This window comes from Diorhabda carinulata, chromosome X (assembly GCF_026250575.1).
Source record: "Diorhabda carinulata isolate Delta chromosome X, icDioCari1.1, whole genome shotgun sequence".
NCBI classification, from domain to species: Eukaryota; Metazoa; Arthropoda; class Insecta; order Coleoptera; family Chrysomelidae; genus Diorhabda; species Diorhabda carinulata.
Window position 1 is genome coordinate 52698309 of NC_079472.1, and position 23054 is coordinate 52721362.

General features: G+C 32.8%; 1 protein-coding gene across 1 annotated transcript; it reads right to left on the reverse strand.

The window, feature by feature from the left end:
• Nucleotides 1-3445: 3445 nt before the first annotated feature.
• LOC130901682 (testicular acid phosphatase homolog) lies at nucleotides 3446-20732 on the reverse strand. Its single transcript, XM_057813217.1, has 4 exons — nucleotides 20461-20732; nucleotides 12732-12833; nucleotides 9021-9561; nucleotides 3446-3972 (listed from the first exon to the last, which is right to left on the reverse strand). Exons 1-4 carry the CDS (start codon nucleotides 20554-20556, stop codon nucleotides 3518-3520), a joined length of 1194 nt encoding a protein of 397 aa, XP_057669200.1. The 5' UTR covers nucleotides 20557-20732; the 3' UTR covers nucleotides 3446-3517.
• Nucleotides 20733-23054: the final 2322 nt, after the last annotated feature.

A 23054-nucleotide genomic window follows, 5' to 3' on the forward strand; every position in this document is an offset into this window, starting at 1 on the left:
GTTTTATAACTATTTATAAGTGAAAATTAAGAAAACAAAATTATTTTGACAAAAAACCAAAATACTAGTAGTATCGACTAAAAATGTACGTAAATGAATATACCCATGCGATATGAAATGTTACTAAAGTTCATTGTAGTTCAAAGGATATGCTAAGAAACGCAACTTATTTTATAAGAACTTATAAAATGTGTTGCCGCCATTTAGGTGCTATAAATTTACCTCTTTAATGCGTAAACCTTTTATGTTCTTATATTAACTAAATTTATGTAAACAGTCGAAAGTATAGTTAAAGTCGTACAGGTAAATATTGGATTGATTTTTGATTGATCCAAAAGTTTTCTTATCATAAAGCAGGTGTACACAGAGTAAGTTTTATGTATGGAATGCGCTTCAATTGTCTCGAAAACGGTTTATACGATTTTTTAAGTGTTAGAGCTCAAAGGTTTTGTGATGCGGCCGGTATTATGGTGGTGTCTCCATTGTTGCCACATCTTTCCTTTTTCCGTAAAAATAATGGACTTTGTTATTTCAAATGGATCACCCAACATACAGGGTGGTGCCATAGAACGTGCATATTACATTTTCTTTCGTGAGGCAAACGGTGCGTGGGCGGGGGGAGTCTGGCGTGGTTGGATAGTTGCACTCGGGAAGTTTTAGTAGCCATGAGTCACTGGACGGACAGCGTCGCGCTTTTTGTGTTCGCACGTTTTACGAGAACGATCTTTCATACGCCTTGACAAGGCGACTGAATTGTCTAGAATATTGATCAAGACACATTAATGAAGCTCCGAGTGGAAATTTAATTAAAATATTGGTTAAGCGTTTTGAGAAGACCGGTTTCACGTTGAAACCACCAGCAAAAGGTTCTCCAAGAACGTCTAGGACCACAGACAATATTAATAGGGTGAAGGAGTCAGTACGAGAAAATCTGCATGTGTCTACTCGGAAGCGATCGGCGGCTTTAAACTTGTCGCGACGAAGATTACTGCGAATTTTGAAGTTGGATATTAAACTGCATCCTTATAAACTCCAGTTAACATGAGAATTATTAGATACCGACTTTGGCATTTGCTGAAGAAATGCTTAGTCGATTTCCCATTTTTAACAATACCTTATTTTTCAGATGAGGCTCATTTTCATTTAAATGGGTTCGTAAACCGACAAAATTGTCGTTATTGTACCGAAAAAAATCCAAAAATGCAACATCCAAAACCAATGCATAGTCCGAATGTATGGTATGGGCAGCAATCTCAAGCAAAGGAATTATTGGCCCTTTCTTCTTTGAAAATTTCGAGGACGAAACATAACGGTTAACACCGACTGCAATGTTGCGATGTTAGAGGGATATTTGACTCCAGAACCTGTGAGATCAAGAATAGCGAAGAGACTAATTTCCAAAGAGGTGATGTCCCTTGGCTCCTAAGTAGCCTTGACTTGACGCCTCTTGATTTTTTTTTTGTAGAGGCAACTCAAACATAAAGTCTTCATGAATAATCCGAGGGACTTCAGTCAGTTAAATGAAAATATCTGCCAGGAAATTTCAGCAATCACCCAAGATCAATTGACAAGAGTTTTCACAAATCTGCGTTCGCGTTTAGAGGAGTGCCGTCTTCGAGAGGGCCGTCATTTAGATGATGTTTTATTTTTAAAAAATAAACTTCATTTAATTATCTAATCATCACATTAACGATGTTTTTTAAGTGACCCCATGGGAAATAGTCTAAAGGATTCATGTCGGGTGATCGCTGTGATCATTCGATAAAACCACGCCTTCCAATCCATTTTCTGCGAATCACATTATTTAAATATTGCATCACCATACACGCATAGTGAGGTGGAACACCATCTTGCTGTAGCCAAATATTATCGTTTGGGATATTATTATTGTCTGTAAAATTTTAAAAATAAAGATTTCTTTATATGTAATTGAAAATATTCACATGGATTTGGAAATATCCGAGCCAACTCAGGTATAATACCATTTTCCAATAAATCCAAATACGCCGGGTTATTTAAGCTACCCCCAATGAAAAAGGAGCCAATTATTTTGTCGCCTTTTATTTTAACTCATACATTCAGTTTTTTTGGATATTGCGTATGGGATTCACGCATCCAACGAGGATTGTTACGTGACCAGTATCTACAATTCTGCCGATTTACGTTTCCATCAATACAAAAAGTGGATCTTTTTTCCATCATTAGGTCTGCAAACTTTTCACGTCTATCAAAATTTTTATCTGACAACTCTTTAGCCAATGTTACTTTGTATTGATGGAATTTATTAACACGTGAAATTTTCATTACGGATGTTTGCTAAATATCAAGTTTCCTAGATATTTGTCTAGTATTCATGTGTGGAACAGGGCACTAACTTTTTAAGATTTGTTGTCAGTTGATGCAGTTTTTCTGCGCTCTGATTTGGATAAATCTTTCACTGAACCAATTTCCTTCAACTTTTTTACTATTTTATTGACAGTGGATCTTGTTGTGGAATTTCGATTAGGATATAAATTATTACACGTTTCTTTTTGACTTCTACGCCTATCACCATAATATTAATTCGTTTTCTTTCAGATAAAGGATCCAGTGTGAATTTCAATAAACTTCAACAATAATGATTTATTGAAACGTCAAATTTGTTATTGTAGCAGTCATAAGTACCTAGATGTATTATTTTAACTTTGTCGGTGATAACGCAAATGTAGCTATAACTCCGAAATTATGGCATTTAGGTTCAGAAAACATAAGATTTCGAAAAGCGAAAAATCTATTTGAAATAACAAAGTTCATTATTTTTCCGGAAAAAGCAAAAATCTGACAACAATGTAAATACCACTATAATACGGACCATATTATTAAACCCTTGTACACAAAAATTTATAAGAAACTTACAAGCCGTCAAGCCGTTCCACACATAAATCTCACTCTGTATGTATTCATATGAATTTGATTGTTACGAGGTAGATTACAGAATACGGTTTCGACAAAATGATGTTTTACGCTATAGGTGTGTGCACCAATTTTTAGATAGAATCCATCTATGCATCCAAAAAATAGAAACAAACAAATAACCTACTTAATAGTGAACACACATAATCTCAGACAGTGAAGTGAGAAATCTCTGAAATATACAGAATGTTACGGAATAGGATAGACGGGAAAGGAGAAAGGACAATCAGTAACTATTGCAAATAAATTGTTAGAGTAGTACGAAAATCATTGGAGTGGAAATCATTGCTACAACTGATACAAAGCTACTCAAGTACCAATGCACCACCAAGTTAGTCTACTCGTGTAAGTGTTCTGGTATTGGACGGAAATCAGAAATTCAAGAATGTTTTATAGATTTCTCCATATAAATATCTATAATATAGATGGTTTTATGGATGGATTTATGATCAACGGAAAGGATATTTTCTGAATAAATATATTTCTTATGATGTATATTTGTCAATTTATCTATTCATCAATTTAAGTCAAATAATTATAAATATACTCGAGTGACTAATTTTATTTAAATTTTCTTTTGTTTATCCGACTTAGACTTAGAATTAAATTCTTCATTGAATGCATCGTAAAATTCCTTCGCCACTGTACTAATAAATTGTGAGTTTTCTTGGCATTCTAAATCCAGAGTTTTCACATCGATTAAAATTTTACTCAATCGATGTTTTACTTCATCTAAAGGACAATCAATTTCACAACCCTTGATCCTGATTCCTTTGAGTTTGCTTTGTTCTTTGAACCAAGCATTCACATAGTAAGTATTATTTCTATTTTTTCTTAGTTCAAAATAAATACTACTCGCAAAAGGTACGGAACGTGGAGGATTGAAAGCCCCCAAGGAATTTAAAACACCAGCTATATTGTAATCATGGCCGCTAAACATTTGAAATTTTTGGGATGTTGTTGGGTCTCTTGTCATGTCGTCAAAATACTTCAGAATCTCGAAAAGTAGAGTACCAGTTCCTGAAAGAGAAAGTAGAAATATAGAATTTTTAATACTTGATGATATTTATATCAAAAACATTTGTCCACGAAGTAGCTCTGCTATTAGTTTTCGATTAAAAATCTCACTATTATGAGATCAATCTCTATAATAAGTTTCACAGCGTGTGAGATACCAAAATATTTAAAATGTTTTTGAATCTAATCTCAATAAATTAGGATGTATTAATATTGGGATCATATTTATGAGGATAAATTGAAAAATTCTTAACCCACTATAGAACCTAATAAAATTTCATTGTCAAAATTTATTATCACTCAACATATTTTCCTCTTAATTGGATACATTTATTACAGTGAACCTGCAACGCCTCTAGACATTTCAAAAAATGTTTCTTCTTGATCTGCAAACCGGACAGCTTTTATTACCTCCTTGCTGGAAGGAAATTTACGATCTTTCAAACTTTTTTTCAGTTGAGGAAAGAGATGGTAGATGGACGGAGCCAAATCTGGTGAATAAGGGGGGTGTTCTAGTAATTCAAACCCTACATCACGAATTTTTTTGCACGGCAACATGAGATTTGTTTGCAGGGGCGTTGTCCTGCAAAAACAAAACACTTTTGTATAGCTTTCCGCGTCTTTTCTCTTCAATTTTTTCCCGTAGACTGGTCAGTAATATCAAATAGTAATCTCTAGTTATTGTTTTACCCTTATCCAAAAAATCGATCATAATTACTCCATGACAATCCAAAAAAATGAAACAAGTACTTTTTCTGCAGATTTTTGAACACGAAACTTCTTAGGTCTTGGTGAACCATTCCATCGATTGTTGCTAGATCATTCTACTATATGATGAAAGCGTTCTTATGAAATATTCAGTGCTTCGGATATATGATTTAGCCCAATTCGACGGTCTGATAAAATCATGTCATGAAATGCATCGATATTTTCGGGAACTGATACAGAAACTGGCCTTCCCGACCGGTATTCATCTTCAATAGGAAATTCACCTCTTTTGAAGCTTGCAGCCAAAATTTTTCACGGTCGCATACGAATGACTTCGATCAACAAAGGTATTAAGCATATCTTCGTAAATCTGCTTTGCTCTTAACAGTAATACAAGTACTTGATGATGGCTCGATACTCCAATTTTTCGATTTTCACAATTTCGGTGGACATCTTTTTTTTAAGTTATTACGTAACTCCGGTTTACTTTTTCGACGTCAAACTTTACAGTGACACTTCTACTAAGCTATTGTTGGTTGCTATGGTAACAAAATATTTTGTTTATGGATGGAACTGATATAGGCTAACTAGATATCAATATATCCTCGTACTATGGCAATCTAAAAATATTTAACATACATGAGCTATAATTGAGTCTCACGTGGTTTCCTCCAAATACAAGCAAGTATCTTACTTTATTCGAAGTGTCTGCTAAACGGATGAATAATATGAATTGGTCGACCGATTATTGGATGAATAACATGCGTGTTACCGCTACTTTTCTTAAATTAAAAGAAAATCTAACAGACTCCTGAAGATCTTAATAACCATTAAAGTTCACTTTTTTAGAATTTAAAATGAGTTTTTCAGTTCAAAGACAAAAAATAAATGTGGAAAAAAAATGAGTATGCAGACTCTTTAACAATCGATCTAACAAAGGGTAGATAAACCACACGATAGAAAAAATATTCTTATTTTCAACAACATATGCAATTACTAATACGTCAGTGAAGGGCAGAAAGTGTCATATTACACACCACTACTTTCCGCCCTCATTTTCCACCCTGTGAAATATTGTGATTGTTAAAATTTTTCCCATCTATTCTTGAAGATGAAGATTTTTTATATTTAAAAATATAATACATTGATAAATATTATAATACCTATTTAATATCAAGTAATAAAAACCAATAATGAACTTGAATACAACTACTTATTGAAATTAATAGTTAAATTTTAATTATTATAAGCGTTTATAGAAATATTTAGGCCAGTACCAGCTCTGGCGTCTCCAACAGTTACCTCTTTGGTCGATAAATTACTTTGCTGTTGAATGACCAAGGTTTGTGAACTACTTGCAACAGCTTTAGAAGACATGGCACATTGGAACAGTATGTTGGCGGTTTTGGTTTAATTGAAGTACATTTGCACCGCTGTTGGTAAGTTAACGTAGCGGTGGTTCTTCTCAGAGCGTGGCCTATAAAGCCTTTCGAATCCTCTAAATTCAAAAAAGTAGCAATTTTTTGAGGAAAATTAGTTATTGTATTGTGCCGTATTGGTTGATTTCTTACTATTTTTCCTTTAAGCTGAATAAAAAATCTATAGATTTATATCTTTTTACTCAAATTCATGTAGTCTCGAATGACCTTCACCCATATTGGAGCAGACATAAAAAATTATCTACTTGTATGTGTTTTGGAACCTGGACTTTCAATCGAGATTTTTTCTTCAAAAGAAGCAAAAATTTTCATTTCCACCAATTCGTCCGTCCAACAAGCTTCGGATACGCCTATTATTAATGCGATCTAAAGCGATAAGTAAAATATAATACTATAATAACTGTGCACTTGTATAAGATCAAACACGATTTAAAAAAAAATACTTATTTAAAGATCATAAACATATTACCTTTATCGGTAGACATTCATTTAGAGCTTTATTTAAAAAATCCTTTAAATATTTCCTGTAAAATACGTTCGTTTTCTTCGACCTGAAGTCCACATTTTGTAGTTTTAGGAAGGCCAAAAGTTTCCTATGTTTCGAAAGAACACGTTTTTCTTCCATTTGTAGCATCATACTGTACATTGCCCACAAAGTGAACGGCTTCTTTTGTCGGGTTTGCTCTCCAAAATATGCTAAAAGTACACTTTCGGAACTGGTATTGTTCACCTTTTTTTCTTCGCACTACTTATATAGCTTTTAAGAAGCGATGCGAATTTATTAATATTAGTGAAAGATAACCACATAGTAACAGTAACAATATAGGTACCTGCTTGATTATTCTGAGAAAAATGCGTGGTAATTTTTCTTAAATGTAAAAAGATCTATCAGTTTTGATTAAAATATGATGGTTGTAAATAAAATACAATACGAACCTCGGTAGGAAGTTTCATTCCTGTCTCGAGATCATAGCTAAACTTAACGCTTCGCGCCTTGGTTGAAATTTATTTATATTTATACACTCATTTATTATATCTAATCTCTCTACAGTAATGAAATTTTTCCCACCTCGATGGGTAATATACTAATATTTAATTAAACTTCACGAATATTAATGGGTTATTTAGGCTAGGTTAGGTTAGATTAGGTTAGGTTAGATTAGAGTATACAATAAATATATTAAACTGACAGAGATAATATAAAAAAATTAAAAATATAGAAAGAGATGAAAGCTTAGAAAAATAGCAGCGTGAATGGCAGAAAGAGGGTTCTAAGGCCGCGTGGACGAGGACTCTAATACCAGACGTGAAGTCGAGGTACAAATGTGCACACCGCCACATCAATTACTTTTTTACGCAATTTGTGACAGGGCATGGGTTGTTTAAAAAATTCATATACGAAAAAAAAGTCAGAGACGACCTATGCCTCCGCTGCGGTGTGCCAGAGGTCCCGCATCACGTGGTATTGGAGTATCCAATGAAAAAACGGCACTCTCGACTGTAAGACCATGATGACTGCTGCCATCAATAGTGAAAAAGTCTTCGACCAGGTCATTGACACCGTATCCGTGATAATGAAGAAAAAAGAAAAAAAAGATAGAGATAGAGAGCGTGACGGATAAGTCGTATCTTTCAATGTGTTTTGTGTTTGTAATTAATTTATTTTTTTAACGTGTTGTGTCTGCCACAAACTAATTTTATTTTTTAACTTATTTATTTATTTTTCTTCTATTTAATTAGTTAAAGGAGTTATTTTATCTATACAATTTTTTAAATACCTTTTATTTATACATTTATTTTATCTATTTTATTTATACAATCTTATTATAGTTTTATTTATACACACAGTTTGTTAGGCTAGTTTTTTTCAAATTAGTTTCATTTGTATATAAGCTTCCAATTTTAAATTTAAGATATACAATTCTTTTAATCCTTTATTTATAATTTATACATTCATTTAAACCTTTTATCTATAATTATACACCCTTTTAAATTTTTATTTATATTTATACACTTTTTAACTTTTTATTCATATTAATATAGACATTTTAACTTTTTCAAATTATACAAATAGGTTTAGGTTCTAATTTATTTAGGTTAGGTTATGCTAGGTTGGGTAAGGTTAGGTTGAGTAAGGTTAGGTTGGGTAAGGTTAGGTTAGATTATGTTAGGTTACGCCGATGATATGACAATTTATTCTCCTTCTGGCGTACACTACTTTCGTGGAGCATAAGCTTCCACTGTGCCTCAGGGCAAAAAAATAGGTTAGGTTAGATTAGCTTTCTTATAAGCCAAATTTACATGAATTTACAGTAGCTCTCTACTTTGGACCTATCGCAGAAGCGCTACGTTAAAAAAACACCTAACAGAACAATTATTTCATTTTAAAATCTTGTAATGAATATTGCATTTTATTTTCCAAAGTGTTTTCTTAAACAATTCGCTTACGTATCGGATGATTAAGTTATTTAATAGGCGATTAAATTATTTTATTCATCCGTTTAGCAGACGACTAGCAATAACCAACTTTATTTAACTTATTCGTAGTAAGAAGTCAAACTCAAGGTATTAGAAAAGAGAAGAGGATATATAATGTCATGTCATAAAAAATTTTATATAAAAGGCGAGTAACAATGAATAGATAAAAAAATTAACGAAGTAAATTAAGTAGTGTTTTTCTTTCTTCCTGTATTTAAAAGTCAATTACAGACAGCTCATTTCTCGAAATTCCTTCCGTCATTGATGGATATTTTGATTGAATTCAATATTTTCATGCTTACTATGTTCAGGGATCCAAAAATCCATCTCCTACTTTCTTTTCGCCAGCTAGCTCCATCAGATATTATTTCATATATGAATATTCCCAATAATAATTTTTCACAATATCAAAAATGATGTACTTACCCAATCTCTGCAACTTGACAGTATGTGAAAATGAGTCAAAATATAGTGCATCCAAATCCGACAGCGGCTGTGGATAAATATGTTTGGCCCATTTCGGTAATGGCAAACCTATGCTGTGTTCAGCTGCCAAACAATCATAAACATTATGTACTTCTCTCAAACTAGTTACATTTTCGCCTGAATTATGAGAAATATATCGATAAAGCTTAGTATACTTCTCATTAATTGCTAACGATTCATTTCCAGCCAAATAATTTGACCTTTCTATATAATAACTTTTACATGAAAAAGGCGGGAAAGTATTGAATACTTTGGGATCAGCTGTATGAACCGGGATTGGATGCCAATCAGAGAATGGATGCCATATATCGTCAGTTGTTGCCGGATATAATCCATATATATTGGATAATGCAGACATATGAGTTCTTTCCACGTCAGTTGTTCTGGCGTAAAATATAGACTTATCATACTTCTGAGGTAACCAACCTCCGTAACGTTGTCGTGTAAATTGACCCAAGCGGTATTGTTGACGTTTGCCTTCCTAAAAATTGGATAAAAAAAAATATAAAACGGACAAGAATAGCGACAGAAAATGTGAGTTTAAATATGATTAAAATATAACAAATGTCACTCAAGAATCATTAAAATATATAAATGTTAGAAAACTACAAAAATAAATTTAGTTTTTACGAGAAGAAGAATTCCAAATATTCATTGACCGAAAATAGAGACACGAAAATTTGTTATTTCAGTAATATTGATGGACAATAAGTCAACCAAGACATTTTTTTAGCAGAGGAAATGCATTTACTTGTTGACACATTACTTCATGTTCAAGCGGTCTGCTTTAAGTCAGACTTTCTGGTATATAGAACACCCTGAATGTATTAAGACAAGAAATTCTAGTAGATTTCCTCTGTTAACATCTTCACCATGATATTGTTACTGATATCTTGACGATGTGCGACCCCAATCACCGTCAATTGTTGATAATAAAAAAACATGTGCTATAAATTATTCTGCAGTCTGTAAGATTCGAAAAACTTGTGGAGAGTTGTTCTTGATGGTTTCGTTTATCGTGACTGGAGGTAAATATCTTTTCTTATCATTCTTTTTATTGAGGCCACCGAAACGAAAATCGTTTTTTTTTTTGGGGGGTTATGATAGCCATTTAAATAATTTATGTAATTATGTTTTGTGATGTGCTTAACATCTTTCCAAGTGCCTACATTTCACAAAAGGACAACCAATAAGGGTTTTTGGACTCCACAGAACATTACGGCTGCTGTCACTGCTATAAGAAATGGTCGGTCCGTCCGGGAGATATCTAAAACATACCAATCAGCACGATACAAAAAAGGATAAAAGCGAATAAATACGACGATCCATATCTAGGTCGTAACCCAGTGTTGAAGAACAAAAACTTGCAAAACACGTGATAAAGTTGTCAAAGTTATTTTATGGACTTTCAAGACAAGAAGTCAAGAAATGTATCTATGCAGACAGAAACAATTTGAGATGCCCGTTTAACAAAGATAAGAAAAACGCAGATGATGGATGGCTTCGTAGCTTTTTGAAACGCAATTTAACTTTTGCACTTCTACCTCACAGAAACCTGGAAAAATATACACATAACATAACATAAATGTATGCATTTAGTGTATCGGGGATTTATGTTCCCCAGTGTTTATTTATGATAGAGAACAAGTTAATTCTTTGCTTCAAAAAGAGGTCCTTCAGGGGCAGCATGTTTGTATAACGAGGGAAGCTCATGAGTTTTTAAAGCTAACGGAATCGTTCTTTTAGAAATCTTCCCACATAATTCACATCATCTCCAACAATTACACGTTACATTTTATTCTCTGCTCAAATCAGCATTTAATGCAGAGTGTAATAAATATTAGGAAAATCATGCGCGTGAAAAAATAACCCCCTTTGAAATAGCTGAGCTTTTCAATAACGCATACATGAGAATTACTACTTTGGAAAATATGGCTAAGGGAATCTAAGTATCTGGCCTGATAATCCTGAAATATTCTTCGTGGAGGACTACGCACCATCCAATTTATATACATCTGCGGATCCCAATGAACCACAACAGCAAGGAATTTCTCAAAACACGCCAGAACAAACTCAGAATCCTCCACATACGCAACCATCCAATTAACAACAATGTGGTTCTTGAAGCTACTTTTCAAGAAATTGTACGTTTGCCGGGACCATAGAAACCTAGGAAAGATGCAACTAAAAGGTAATTAAAGAAACAAATATCTGTAATAATAACTTCTACGCCGAACAAGGACTGTTTAATCAAAAAGGCAAATAAAAAAATTGCAAAGAAGGAAACCAATAGAAAGGCGGAGGCTGCTGAAAAAGATATTTTTTCTAACGATGATAGAGTTTTTGGAAAGAGAGTAAAGTTACCAAGACGTTCAAAACCAGGACAGAACCTTTTGCAGGAATTGGGCATATAAAGCTTGCACGGAGGTTGAAAAATGAAAGAGTTTGTGACTATTACGTTTAAAAAAAAACAGGGTGTAGTAATGGGAGCCACATAATCATTCCTGTTTTTGACATAGGAACTTTATGTTGTTAACTTTATGTTGAACTATAAAAGAGTATATTTTCCTGTGTCTACTGTATTTAAACAAATTATTGAGCAGAATTGAGGGTTGTGATAGCAAATAAACTTGAGGGGCCCCCATTACCTCGATTTCCCCCAAGATAAAACCCAACATTGCCATGGTGTCTCTCTGTCCAATGTTGTATGCGTCATGCTTGAATGTACTTTCTTAACATCAACATCAAAAAGACCAAATCCATGAATATCTTCAACCATCATCCCATGTCTATCAACGTAAATGGTGGCATCATCGAAAATGTCCAGAAAATTAAATACCTGTGATGTTACGAAAGATATAGACGCAGATATAGAAATAAGATCACATAACGAGCAAGCAAGAAATGTCTTTCTAAATATGAGACAATTGTTCACATCCCGAGCACTCGACCCTAAAATCCGGTACCGAATGGTGAAATGTTATGTATATAGCACCTTATTATACGGAACGGAGGCTTGGACTCACTAAGGCGCTTAGAGAGTTTCGAAATGTGGACCACTCATTTCAGTAACTAAGAAGTAATTTAAAGAATAGGTACCGACATAGAGCTTATAGAATCAACAAAAACTTGAAAAACCTCGTATCTAGTACATATCTAGGAAAATGAGAAATACAGACTTTTGGAACTTCTGATCGAAGGGAAAAATCGAGGGAAAACGTGGTCCTGGCAGACGACAGGCTTCTTGGCTGAAGAATATTCGCTAGTAGACCGGCTTAGACTCTCAGACACTGATAAGAAGGGCCAGAGACAGAAATGACTTTGCTGGGGTTATCGCCAATATTCGTTAGAAGAGGGCACACAAAGAAGAAGAAGAAAATGTTTAATGTAGTTTTCCTTTTCCATTTTATAAACTGAATGTTAGAAACTGTTCGATGATGATAATTCTAAGGCTGCTCATGATAATTTATGACTTGTTTCCTCTTTCAAAGAATTCTAGCAATAATATTTTACTCAAAATCAATTTCTCAGTCTGAATATTGCAGGTTTCTTTCGATATATTATTAGTATCCTTGTAAAAATTAAAATACAAAGATTGAAACTTATATGATAATAAATTGAAAAAAGTACTCAAAAATCATATATCCTTACCCCTGTTAATTGACCCTCGCCGAGACCTCCCCAATATATTTTATCGGAATAAGGATCATTGGTATAAAATGTAACTGGTGTTCTGTGTCCGTGTCGAAAAAGCTGTAAATAACAGATTGAAACAAATAAAGAAATTATTCAATTATGCATTAATTAATTAATTAGACTGTTTCATAAATTACAAACAGAGAATATTTCTTCTAATACTGCCGTTTCATGCCAATTGGTATATCAATAACCAACGTGCTACGAATATTATGGAGTTGTAAGAATTCACTATAGTGTTTAATAAAATATAGTGGATGGGTCATTTTTTAAGTAGGAACCGTGTGTGATTTCAGTTCAAGGCTCTTCACTCTTCGCTAGTCTCCCATCTCATTATAGCGGCTGAAAATCATGACAATAATAGTTTTCCTCTAATACATAACAGTTGTTCCAAATGTCAGCTGCTCCGATAGCGATAGCGGTAGAGCTAAATGAAAAAAAACATGAAAAAGTCGTTGGAAAAAATATGTTTCGATGATTTGCATAATGTATAGAGTTTTAATCTCATTGAAAAAAAAATTATCGTCAGCTGTATTGATGACCAATTTTTTTATATACAAGGAAAGTGTTTTTGTTTTCATGTAGTGGATTGTGTTACACAATAGTTGAAGTTCATTTGTACCTACCCTTTGTAGCAGATATATTGATTAGTTGATTCAGTATTTGTTGTGCTGTCCTAATAAAAAGTCTTTAAAATTTATGCAGAAACAAAACCAATTTGTGTATGTTCTTGAAAAATAAATAAACCGCTTCATTAGTGCTCTTTCTATAGAAGGGGAAGATAAGAATTAAAGACCATCCAAATCATCCATAAAAGTATTTACAGATATAGTAAATATTTTCTACTCTAATATAAGTACATATTCACAAGTTCTGGAAATTTGCTCCAGTTTTCCAAAATACTCGTTTCAGCTAAAATAATTTCAGTTTTACGAAACTTCCGGTATAATCGGAAGTGGACCCAAACTTCCTTATTTTACACGGAATGCTATGGTTTTTATTAAATTTTTGGAATCTATGCGAAATTTCAATTCAGCTTTATATAAGGCATCGTATGCCTAAAATCCACCATTTTTTAATTATTTCACATTTTCGAAATTTTTGGACACATGCAGCACTCCACTAAAAAAATTTTATTTCTAAGTTTAAGTGAGTCAGGTCTAATATTTTCGAAATTTGGACAAATAACACTTACAGCTTTCAAAATGTGTGAAAACCTTGACAAAAATTTATATAGGGTGTTCAGAAAATGGTGCCGAATTTCGTTATCTAAAAACTTTGAAAACTTGTTTTTTTTTAAATAGCAACCCCCATTTTTGTCTTCACAATTGGATTCTACGCTTTGAATTAAGGGGACTTCGTTAGTATATCTCAAATAAACGGTTTTTGTAGGAATTTGAAAAAAATTCCAAAAATTTAATAAAAACCATACCATTCCTCTTAAAACACCGAAGTTTGGGTCCACTTCTGGTATAACCAGAATTTTCAGAAAACTGAGATTATTTTAGTTGAAAAAATCAGTAAATATACTGTGATGTTATTTGTATTGAATCAATAATTATAAGATCGAAAGTTTAAGATAATATGAATAATAAAATAACAAAAAATCGTCGTCATTTGATTGTTTGTGGTGATAAGATTGTCAGTTTATGTTAAAATCGTCAGTTTCTTTGTTTGACTATGAACGCTCAAATGCATCAATCACACAAAATGTTTCTTACGCTGTCTGACGGTCTTACCTCTGTCAAAAATACATTTGAGGATTTTTTTTATTATTTGAAAAGTAGAAAAATTTAGATGATGAATTTTATAAAGTATACAATGAATTAATTTGTTAAATTTTCAATGAGATTCTTTCACGTGACTATTATATAATTATATATGCCGATTATAATTTTTTTTCTTTTTTCTAATGCAAATGAATTTTGCTAATATTCACCTGGCAGCTTGTTGAATTTATAGTGAAGGCAAAATACCTAGATGGAGGAAATATGCGTAAATAGTTTGGGTTTTTTAATGAAGGAAGGACAAATCTTGTTTAAATGTTAATGGTGATTATGTTGAAAAGAGATGAAATATTCATATTCTAGATTTTATTACAATTTACGTTTACAAGGCAATTTTACTTCTTCTCCATCACAAAACAACTCTCACCTATAAAATTACCTTTGGATATTAATAAATAGGACACAGTAATAAATCTCACTGACTATTGCAAAATCAGTATCAGAATATTAGATTACTGGATGAATTATAACTGTTGAAACATTCTAGATAAACTATAGAAAAACCCTCAAATGAAATAAAAGACAATGTCAATTTACTAGACAGTTTGCTCTCAGATAGCTTTCTGACTCTAATGACAATTAGAGATTATGTGAGGTTCAGAAAGTTCTCCTTAAACACATATCAAAACAAATAATCATACTGGATATGGCTTTATTGTTCAAAATATTCTCCATTATTATCAATACACTTTCGGATGCGTTTGAACCAATTTCGGAGCATTTTCTCCATTCCGATTCAGATACCTCCAAAACAGTTGATTTGAACGCATCAACCGCTTCTTCAGGATGGAAAAAAGTTGACCCAGTAATTCATTTTTGATCTGTGGGAATAAGAAGATATCATTGTGTGCCAAACTAAGACTGTACGGCGGGTAACCCATCAGCTCGATGTTTTCGCTGTTCAAAAACGTTTTTGTTTGTACTGATGTGTGAAAGCTTGCATGGTCATGGTGGAGAATTATTAGTCTTCTACGATTGGTTATCCTGATCTTTTCAAATACTTCTGGCAAACAAATATTGATGTACCATTTAGAATATACCGTTCTACGTTAGTCTAGTGGAACGATCTCATGAAGCACCGTGATTCAGTTTTTTCAGCATTTATAATTATCAAATTATACGGTATTCAACGCGAAAAAATCTTTTTGACAAACAAAAGTTCATGCAATATTCAATGTATGCGAGTGAAACTAATGCAAAGTATGCCTAAATCTCACGGTATGTCACATGACGATCTTGCAACGGCCGATTTTGGACGATCTTCACGAAATTCATCCTGTAGCGAAGTACGGCCACATTCGAATTCGGAACTTTATCACCAAAAGACAAATCGAGCTGATCGACACACTGCTATTGGTTTAATTCACGTCGAAATTCGTAAAAAATTATTTTTTTACCAAGATGAATGTTTCAAATATCTGTCAACTCAAATAATACTCGTATGACAACACGTTCTAAGTAGGTTCACCATTAAAAATGTCAAACTTTATGACGGCAATGTCAAATTTGACATATCCACATCAGTGTAGCTATATCCTAAAACTTAAGTAGCAGCCCTCGTAACTTGTTCCGTGGTTTTTTGACTTGTAGATCGAGTCTTCTATCTTCACATAAAAAATAGATCCTTCCACAAAGTTATCGATATCCATACCAAATATTTTTCAGAAATGAAAATCTTTGACTTTTAAATTAAACTAAACTTAAAGGAGACAGATTTTTGAACGAAGTATTTCTACAGTACTCAACTTTATTATTCAATAAATCACTCAAGGCCAACCGTCTAGGATTAAAACTAATGAGGAAACTATCAATATTCTAAGTAGCAAATCTTATATATTACATTGATATCATTTAACCCAACAGTTACAATTGATACATAAAAAGAAAGAAGGTGAGTGTGAGATTCGTTCCATTGTATCTCAAAAAATCCGTTTAGAATGCTAGTCGTGAATTAGTGATTCCTGTAATTATTATTTGGATCATAGCTTGAACTCAACTTATAATGTGTGGATCTGCGGCTCACATGATAGTACAAGTACAATAATGTTATTTTACTTATTATCCTCACACTCGACAACTAGACATTTTCCATCAGTTAAGAGACAATCAATCAACGAACTTTATTTTTGTAGTTTTAGTTTTCCACCTGTCTTGTTTTGTTTAAAAGATGGTGCTCATATTGTTGACGTATTGAGCCCGTTTAACGATTCAAGATAAGAAATAATATCATTAATAATTTTCCAAAAAATTTTGAGTTTATTGTGAGCTGAAAAAAAATTAAATTTTAGAAATAATTCCTATAATTTCCAAATATCCATTTCTCATTAATCTGTGAAATTTCTGTATAAATGTTGTTTTGGTACTTCACGCTACACGTACCACGTGCCTCGTCAGTATTTTCGTGGTAGTTGTAGTAACTGTAACTGTTTAATTCGAATAAACTTTGTGGGCATACCCCTTCACTTGTTCTAATACTGACCGATTTCGATTTTAATGAGTAGGGTATTAAAAAGTAGGGTAATAATCCAGCGGAACGTTTATATTGATTTATCGAGACGTTTTGGTGATTTTCAAACTTCGCTGTCTACCTGCAATTCACCTCCATTAACTAATTAATATTTAATATATAATCAATATTTAATACTTAATATTATAATATTAAGAGATATTCAAGGTTTTTAATACCACAAATGCCAGTCCCATAGTCACATTATACCCTGAACGCTTCGAAATCCTATTTACACATTTGAATAATCTCCAGCTAATAGAGAATATTATTGGTCAAATCATGTCAACAGGATATTTTAAAACAATTGCCAATTTGAGAGAATTGCATAAAAAAAAATCTCCAACTGCCAATATCGATGGAATAATTATTCATAGGTGCGAGTCTGGGTATAAAAAAGTATAATCTCCAGCAACAAATTATACAAGAGTTTTCACATGTAGCATTGAGATAAATATTGATAATTGGATATGGCTTCACTGTTTTTCAAAATATTCTCTATGAATATCAATTAACTTTTGCATGCTTTTCAATCAATTGTCGAAACATTTTTTCCATATCGATTGAGGTAATTAACACGAAATGTGATTTGAATGTATTAACCGTTTTTTCAGTTGAAGTAAAACGTTGACATCGCAATTTATTTTTGATCTGTGAGAACAAGAAGAAATCATTGGGTGCCAAACAAAGACTGAACGGCGAATGACCCATCAATGTTTTGACAGTTCAAAAAAGTTATCGCATTGTCGTCGTGATAAATGATTAGTCTTCTTAGTCTTCTTAGTCTTCCCTGTTTTTTTCTTATTCTTCTGGCAAACAAATTTTGGTGTACCAATAATTCCATTCATATTTAACCATTTAACATTGTTCTAATGGAACAGTGGAGACTTGTCTAGTTATTCCGAAAAACCAAGCATCCATTTGTTTCGAAGTGATTCTTGCGTAACTAGCTTTTGTTGAATTTGACTCGTCTTTAGAGATCTACACGGTGACTCGGGAGGAGCGCCCCAAACTCTAGACTGTATTATACACGTTAAAATAATGTAAAAAATCTCATATGTTCCTATCTGATTTTCATTTGTTTTCAAGTTATAGCATATTAACAAATAAACAAAATATCTCATGAAAATTTTCTCAATCATAGCGTTCTTTCAATATGTTCAAAAATACCGCCATTGACTAAACATTTTCTACTTCGTCTACGAAAAGCGTTTGTTGAACTCCCGATTGATTCATTTCTTTCTCCTTTAATATGGGCTGCGGTTCTCAATTCGTCTAATTAGTGTATCCCGTGTGTTTTTATTTTGTAGACTTCATTTCTCATCCAACCCCATAAACAAAAATCTAATGGTGATAGGTCTGGAGTTCTTGCAGGCCAATTAATGGGACAATACATGAAAGTTACGAATATTATTAATGCCATCACGGGTAAATGTAGCTTCATCAGTAAAGAGTATACTCGATACCACACGATGATTATTATTTATCCACAGACAAAACTCCATACGGTTAGCGTATTCTTGTGGTTGTAGGTGCTGTACTCTCTGTACGTGATGAGGATATAAGCCTTGTTCGTGGAGTGTGTTTATCACCCTTTTTTCTACCAGTGCTAACATATCCAGTCTCGAAAAATTTGTTCAAAACTCTAATAAACACGTTTTTATCAGGATATCTTTGGTATGGAAAACGTTGACTATATTCTTCAGCAGCAGCTGTAGCATTTCCATAACAGACACCATAAACAAACACTATTTTTGCAAATTCTAGATTTGAATAAGTATCTGGCATTTTGCAACACTAACAATCACATAAATTCTAAATTAAACGTCGAGTTACTGTTCACTGTACACTCAGAGTTCATCAAAACGTCAGAATTATCAAATGCCTTTGAGCCTCGAACATGGTACACTTTGATAATGTTAAAATTCAGATATAAGTGGAAAGCTAGATAAACATTTTTGATTACTCCATAACTTGAAAACAAATGAAAATCAGATAAGAACTCCTGGAGTTTGGTGCGCTCCTCCCAACTCACCATGTATACAGTCGATTGCTATTTAGTTATGGTTTTTTTGCATAGATTCATGATTCGTCACCTGTTACGATCTGAGATGTTTTTTGAAGCACCGCGATTGAATATTTTCAGAATTTATTTGTACTTATCGACACGAGCAGTTTTATAAGCGATTGTCAAGTTATGCGGTATCCAACGCGAATCAGAATGTCCAGTGACAATCTTGCATTATCAGTTTATGCACAGTATTGATATTTTCTGTCAAAACAGAGGATTTTGGAGAACATTCATCCTGTGGCAAAGGACGACCACGATTAAATTGGAAAAACCAGCAAACAATGGTTGCTCGGGATAGAGCTCCATCACGAAAAGTCGAGGCGAGTTGATCGTCAATTCTGCTGTTTAAATAATCCTCGTGGAAAGTTATTTAATTCCATTTTTTGTCAAAGATTAATATTTCAAGTATCTCTAAACAACTGAAATATGACTCGTATACAACACATTCTGAATACGTTCAGCATTAAAAATTTTAAACATCACGAGACAATGTCAGATTTGATTTAGTCACATCAGTGTTGCCATATCTCAAAACTTAAGTAGTAACTCTCGTACATTGGCACTTTAATACGGAGAGTAATTTATTCAAAATGAACATGCTGGTCAAAATATTCTGGAATGATTCTAATGTCCCTATGACAGCATTTTTGTCAGTTTTCAAGCTGTTTGTAAAATTCCGTGTATTTTGAGCGCTTCTTAGATATAATTGATTTTAATTATAATGCTTTATTTTGTGAGATCCGATTGAAAATAAAGATTAATATCAATAACAAATTGATTAAAAAGGAGTCAACTGAACCCAAAAATGAGAAATATAACAGAGAAACAATTTTCTGCTCTTGCTGGACAAATTATATAATTATCTCAAGCGAAAATCCTGAGAAGAAACGTGAATTCAATATAACTGAATATTCCATTATTTGATATGAATATGAAAAAATCATATATAGGGTGACATATTTGAAACAACAAAGTTGATTATTTTTCCGGAAAAAAAGGAGATCTGACAACAATGTAATACCGGCCATATCATAAGACCCTTGTACACAAAAATTTATAAAAATCGCACAAGCCGTTTCCGAGATAATTTAGGTGTTTCATACATAAAACTCACTCTGTATACAGATTCTATAGATTGAAAAATTGATAAAACATAGAATACAGAAATATTAATCGTAGAACATAAGCATGCTTATGTAAATCTGTTCACTTACGTTTTCAAAAACGAGTTTTATAGCTTCCGTCTCACGGTTTCTAAATAGTGATTAAAATCAAAAACCTCGTGCAACATTCAATAATCAAATTAACTTAATCACTTACCTGAACTACTGCGACTAAATTCTCATTAGAATGAAAAGTTGTAATAACCGTCCTTGTTAAACAAATTATAAATAGTATTTGGGAAAAACTGACCATTTTTCCGTAGCACTTTTTGTTTGTTGCAAAATATGTCACTACTTATAACTTGTTGATGTAAAATATCAATGAACAAGTTTATTCGAATGAAAAGTATTTGCTGTATATCATAAGGTAAGATGAAAAATTGAATAAAGAAAGGTTAAAATTTAATGCAGTAGATGCGGGGTCAGTGGTATTAACAGAGTGAGGCAAACAGGTATGATAGTATTATCAAGGATTTTAAAGAATACAAGAATTAATTTACAACGATCGTAGTGGGAAATATATTTGTGTAAATTAAAATATCATTATAAAATATCCGTAAAATTTGTCCATGGATTGAAAGGCATAATAGTAGTAGAGATTTTATAAAAAAATTGTCGAGAGTAGCACTACTCGTTTTAGTTACATTCCTTTGCACGAGTTAATCAATCACCGTCAGAAAGCATAACCATAAATGTCAACATCTTAAATATTGGAAAAAGTTAAGTATTAATACGTCGGCTAGAAGATATTTCTTAGATATTAGATACTTTAATAAACTAAAAAAATAGTTATGTGGTGGAGCAGTGCTGATAAGGAATTTTTATCCATGATCGTTCATATTTCCAGTAGGCTGTTTGGCGACTAACATGTTAATTTACAGAAAATGGATATTGAAGAGCTTCTTGCTCAAAGATATAAAGAAATATCCAAAAGATGACAGTCATTTCTTAAATATTTGTAGAGGGGGACTTTTTATCATTGGTATACGTCGATTGTTGTTATAAGAGAGATATTAGTCAATTGTCAATCCCCTCCTCCAATCCACAAGCCTTTATTTCCAAATAGATAATATTTATTCAATTGATCAAATTGCATTAATGTACTTTTCGTCATCTTAGTTTAGCACTCAGTCCACCCACAAAAAGAAATCCAGGAGCATTAAATAGAGATATCTTGCATTTAGCTCACCAAAAGACTTAGATACTTAGTACCTCTATATTTTTTGTATTTGTGGAACACCAGACGCTGTCGTGCATACTTTCTGTCACAAACTACTGACCTTACCGGAGTCCTTACTGCTAAAAAGCAAACTAATTCTATGCGGCGATAACAAAACTATCGGTTGAATCCAATATTAAAAATGCTTGTCGCAAATTCATCCGTATCGTTTCGGAAAAAACATCTCAAAACTTCAAGCAACGTTGTCAAACAACTGACTGCAACATTCTCTCTGGTGATGAAAACATTCTAGATTCATTAAAACACTATAACTATTCTGGCATCCACTTCTTTTCCACTCAGGCGTATTAAAAATTAGCAAAATAAACCCTGGTACACTAAAGGTTTACGTATATCTACAAAGATCATGCGATTCGTATATAAGAAAATTCTCGGATAGTGTCTCGTTAAAAATTACGTGAAACTATACGGAACAACTTATCATAAGACAATAAAAGTTGCCAAAGTTTCTTTTTCTTGTAATGTTTCTAAAGAGACATTGTCCATTGTGAATGATCTAAGAAATAAGGCTTCTTCATCCAGCATTATATGAGAACCTCAATAATTACTTTGTGAATGTAGGCAAAAATTTATCCAATTCTATAACTCCTTCTCATGATCCTCTATCATATTTTCCTGAGGCTAGCGATAACTTACATAGTTTCTTCTTTATGCCCAGAGTTTTAGCACATCAAAAATTAAAACTCATCTGCAACTTATGGACTTACATTAAAAATGTTTTCCGATTGGACATTAAATCACTTTACCATTTTAATTAATGTTTTATTTCAAAATGGCACTTTTCCCAACTGCCTTAAGACGGCTATAATCATACCTCTGCATAAAGAAACAGATAAAAATTTAGCATCGAATTATCGCCCAATTGCACTCCTTCCCATGTTATCTAAGACCATAGAAATATTGGTAAAATAGAGGCTTTTATCAATTCTGTTCAATCAGTACTAGGCCTTATTCTGTTTCTTCTGTTCATGAACGACATCGCCTATATAGTCATCAGTGATAAAATATGTCCATTTGCAGACGACAAGAGTTTCTCTTAGAGCAACCCTAATCTCACGGCACTTTATAGGACCATATCTAGTGACCTAATCACCCTTAAATCATGGTGCGATTCTAATCTCTGCCTCAACGTTTCTAAAACCAAAGTTTTATCGCATAAAAATACATTGCTGCCTTTTTATCAATTAACATCACCATAGACGTCGTTGAATTTGTAAAATTCTTGAGGCTTGTTGTAGACAATTCCTTGAATTGGGAGTTGCATATTACCGCTTTATCTAAAAAATTAAGTTCCTCCTGCTTTGCCTAAATGTAATGTAAAGGTGCGCTTTATTGGATAAATAGATTATATTTCGAGTACCTATCACTAATTACAAATTCCTACCATCACATTTATTTTAAGACAGACAACATTGGCTATGTGTTTCGTTAAATATATTAGTATTTTCTTCATTCTAGTAACAGAAATTGTGTCAATTGACAGTAACATTTTCAAAAAAAGAGCATATATT

Excerpts from the sequence above, each read along its gene's own strand:
- LOC130901682 (XM_057813217.1), bottom strand. The coding sequence starts at position 20,556 with ATGGTCAGTTTTTCCCAAATACTATTTATAATTTGTTTAACAAGGACG. Across the intron at positions 9,562-12,731 it reads GCGAGGGTCAATTAACAGGG|GAAGGCAAACGTCAACAATA; the intron begins GTAAGGATATAT and ends TCCAATTTTTAG. Across the intron at positions 3,973-9,020 it reads TGTCAAGTTGCAGAGATTGG|GAACTGGTACTCTACTTTTC; the intron begins GTAAGTACATCA and ends TTTCTCTTTCAG.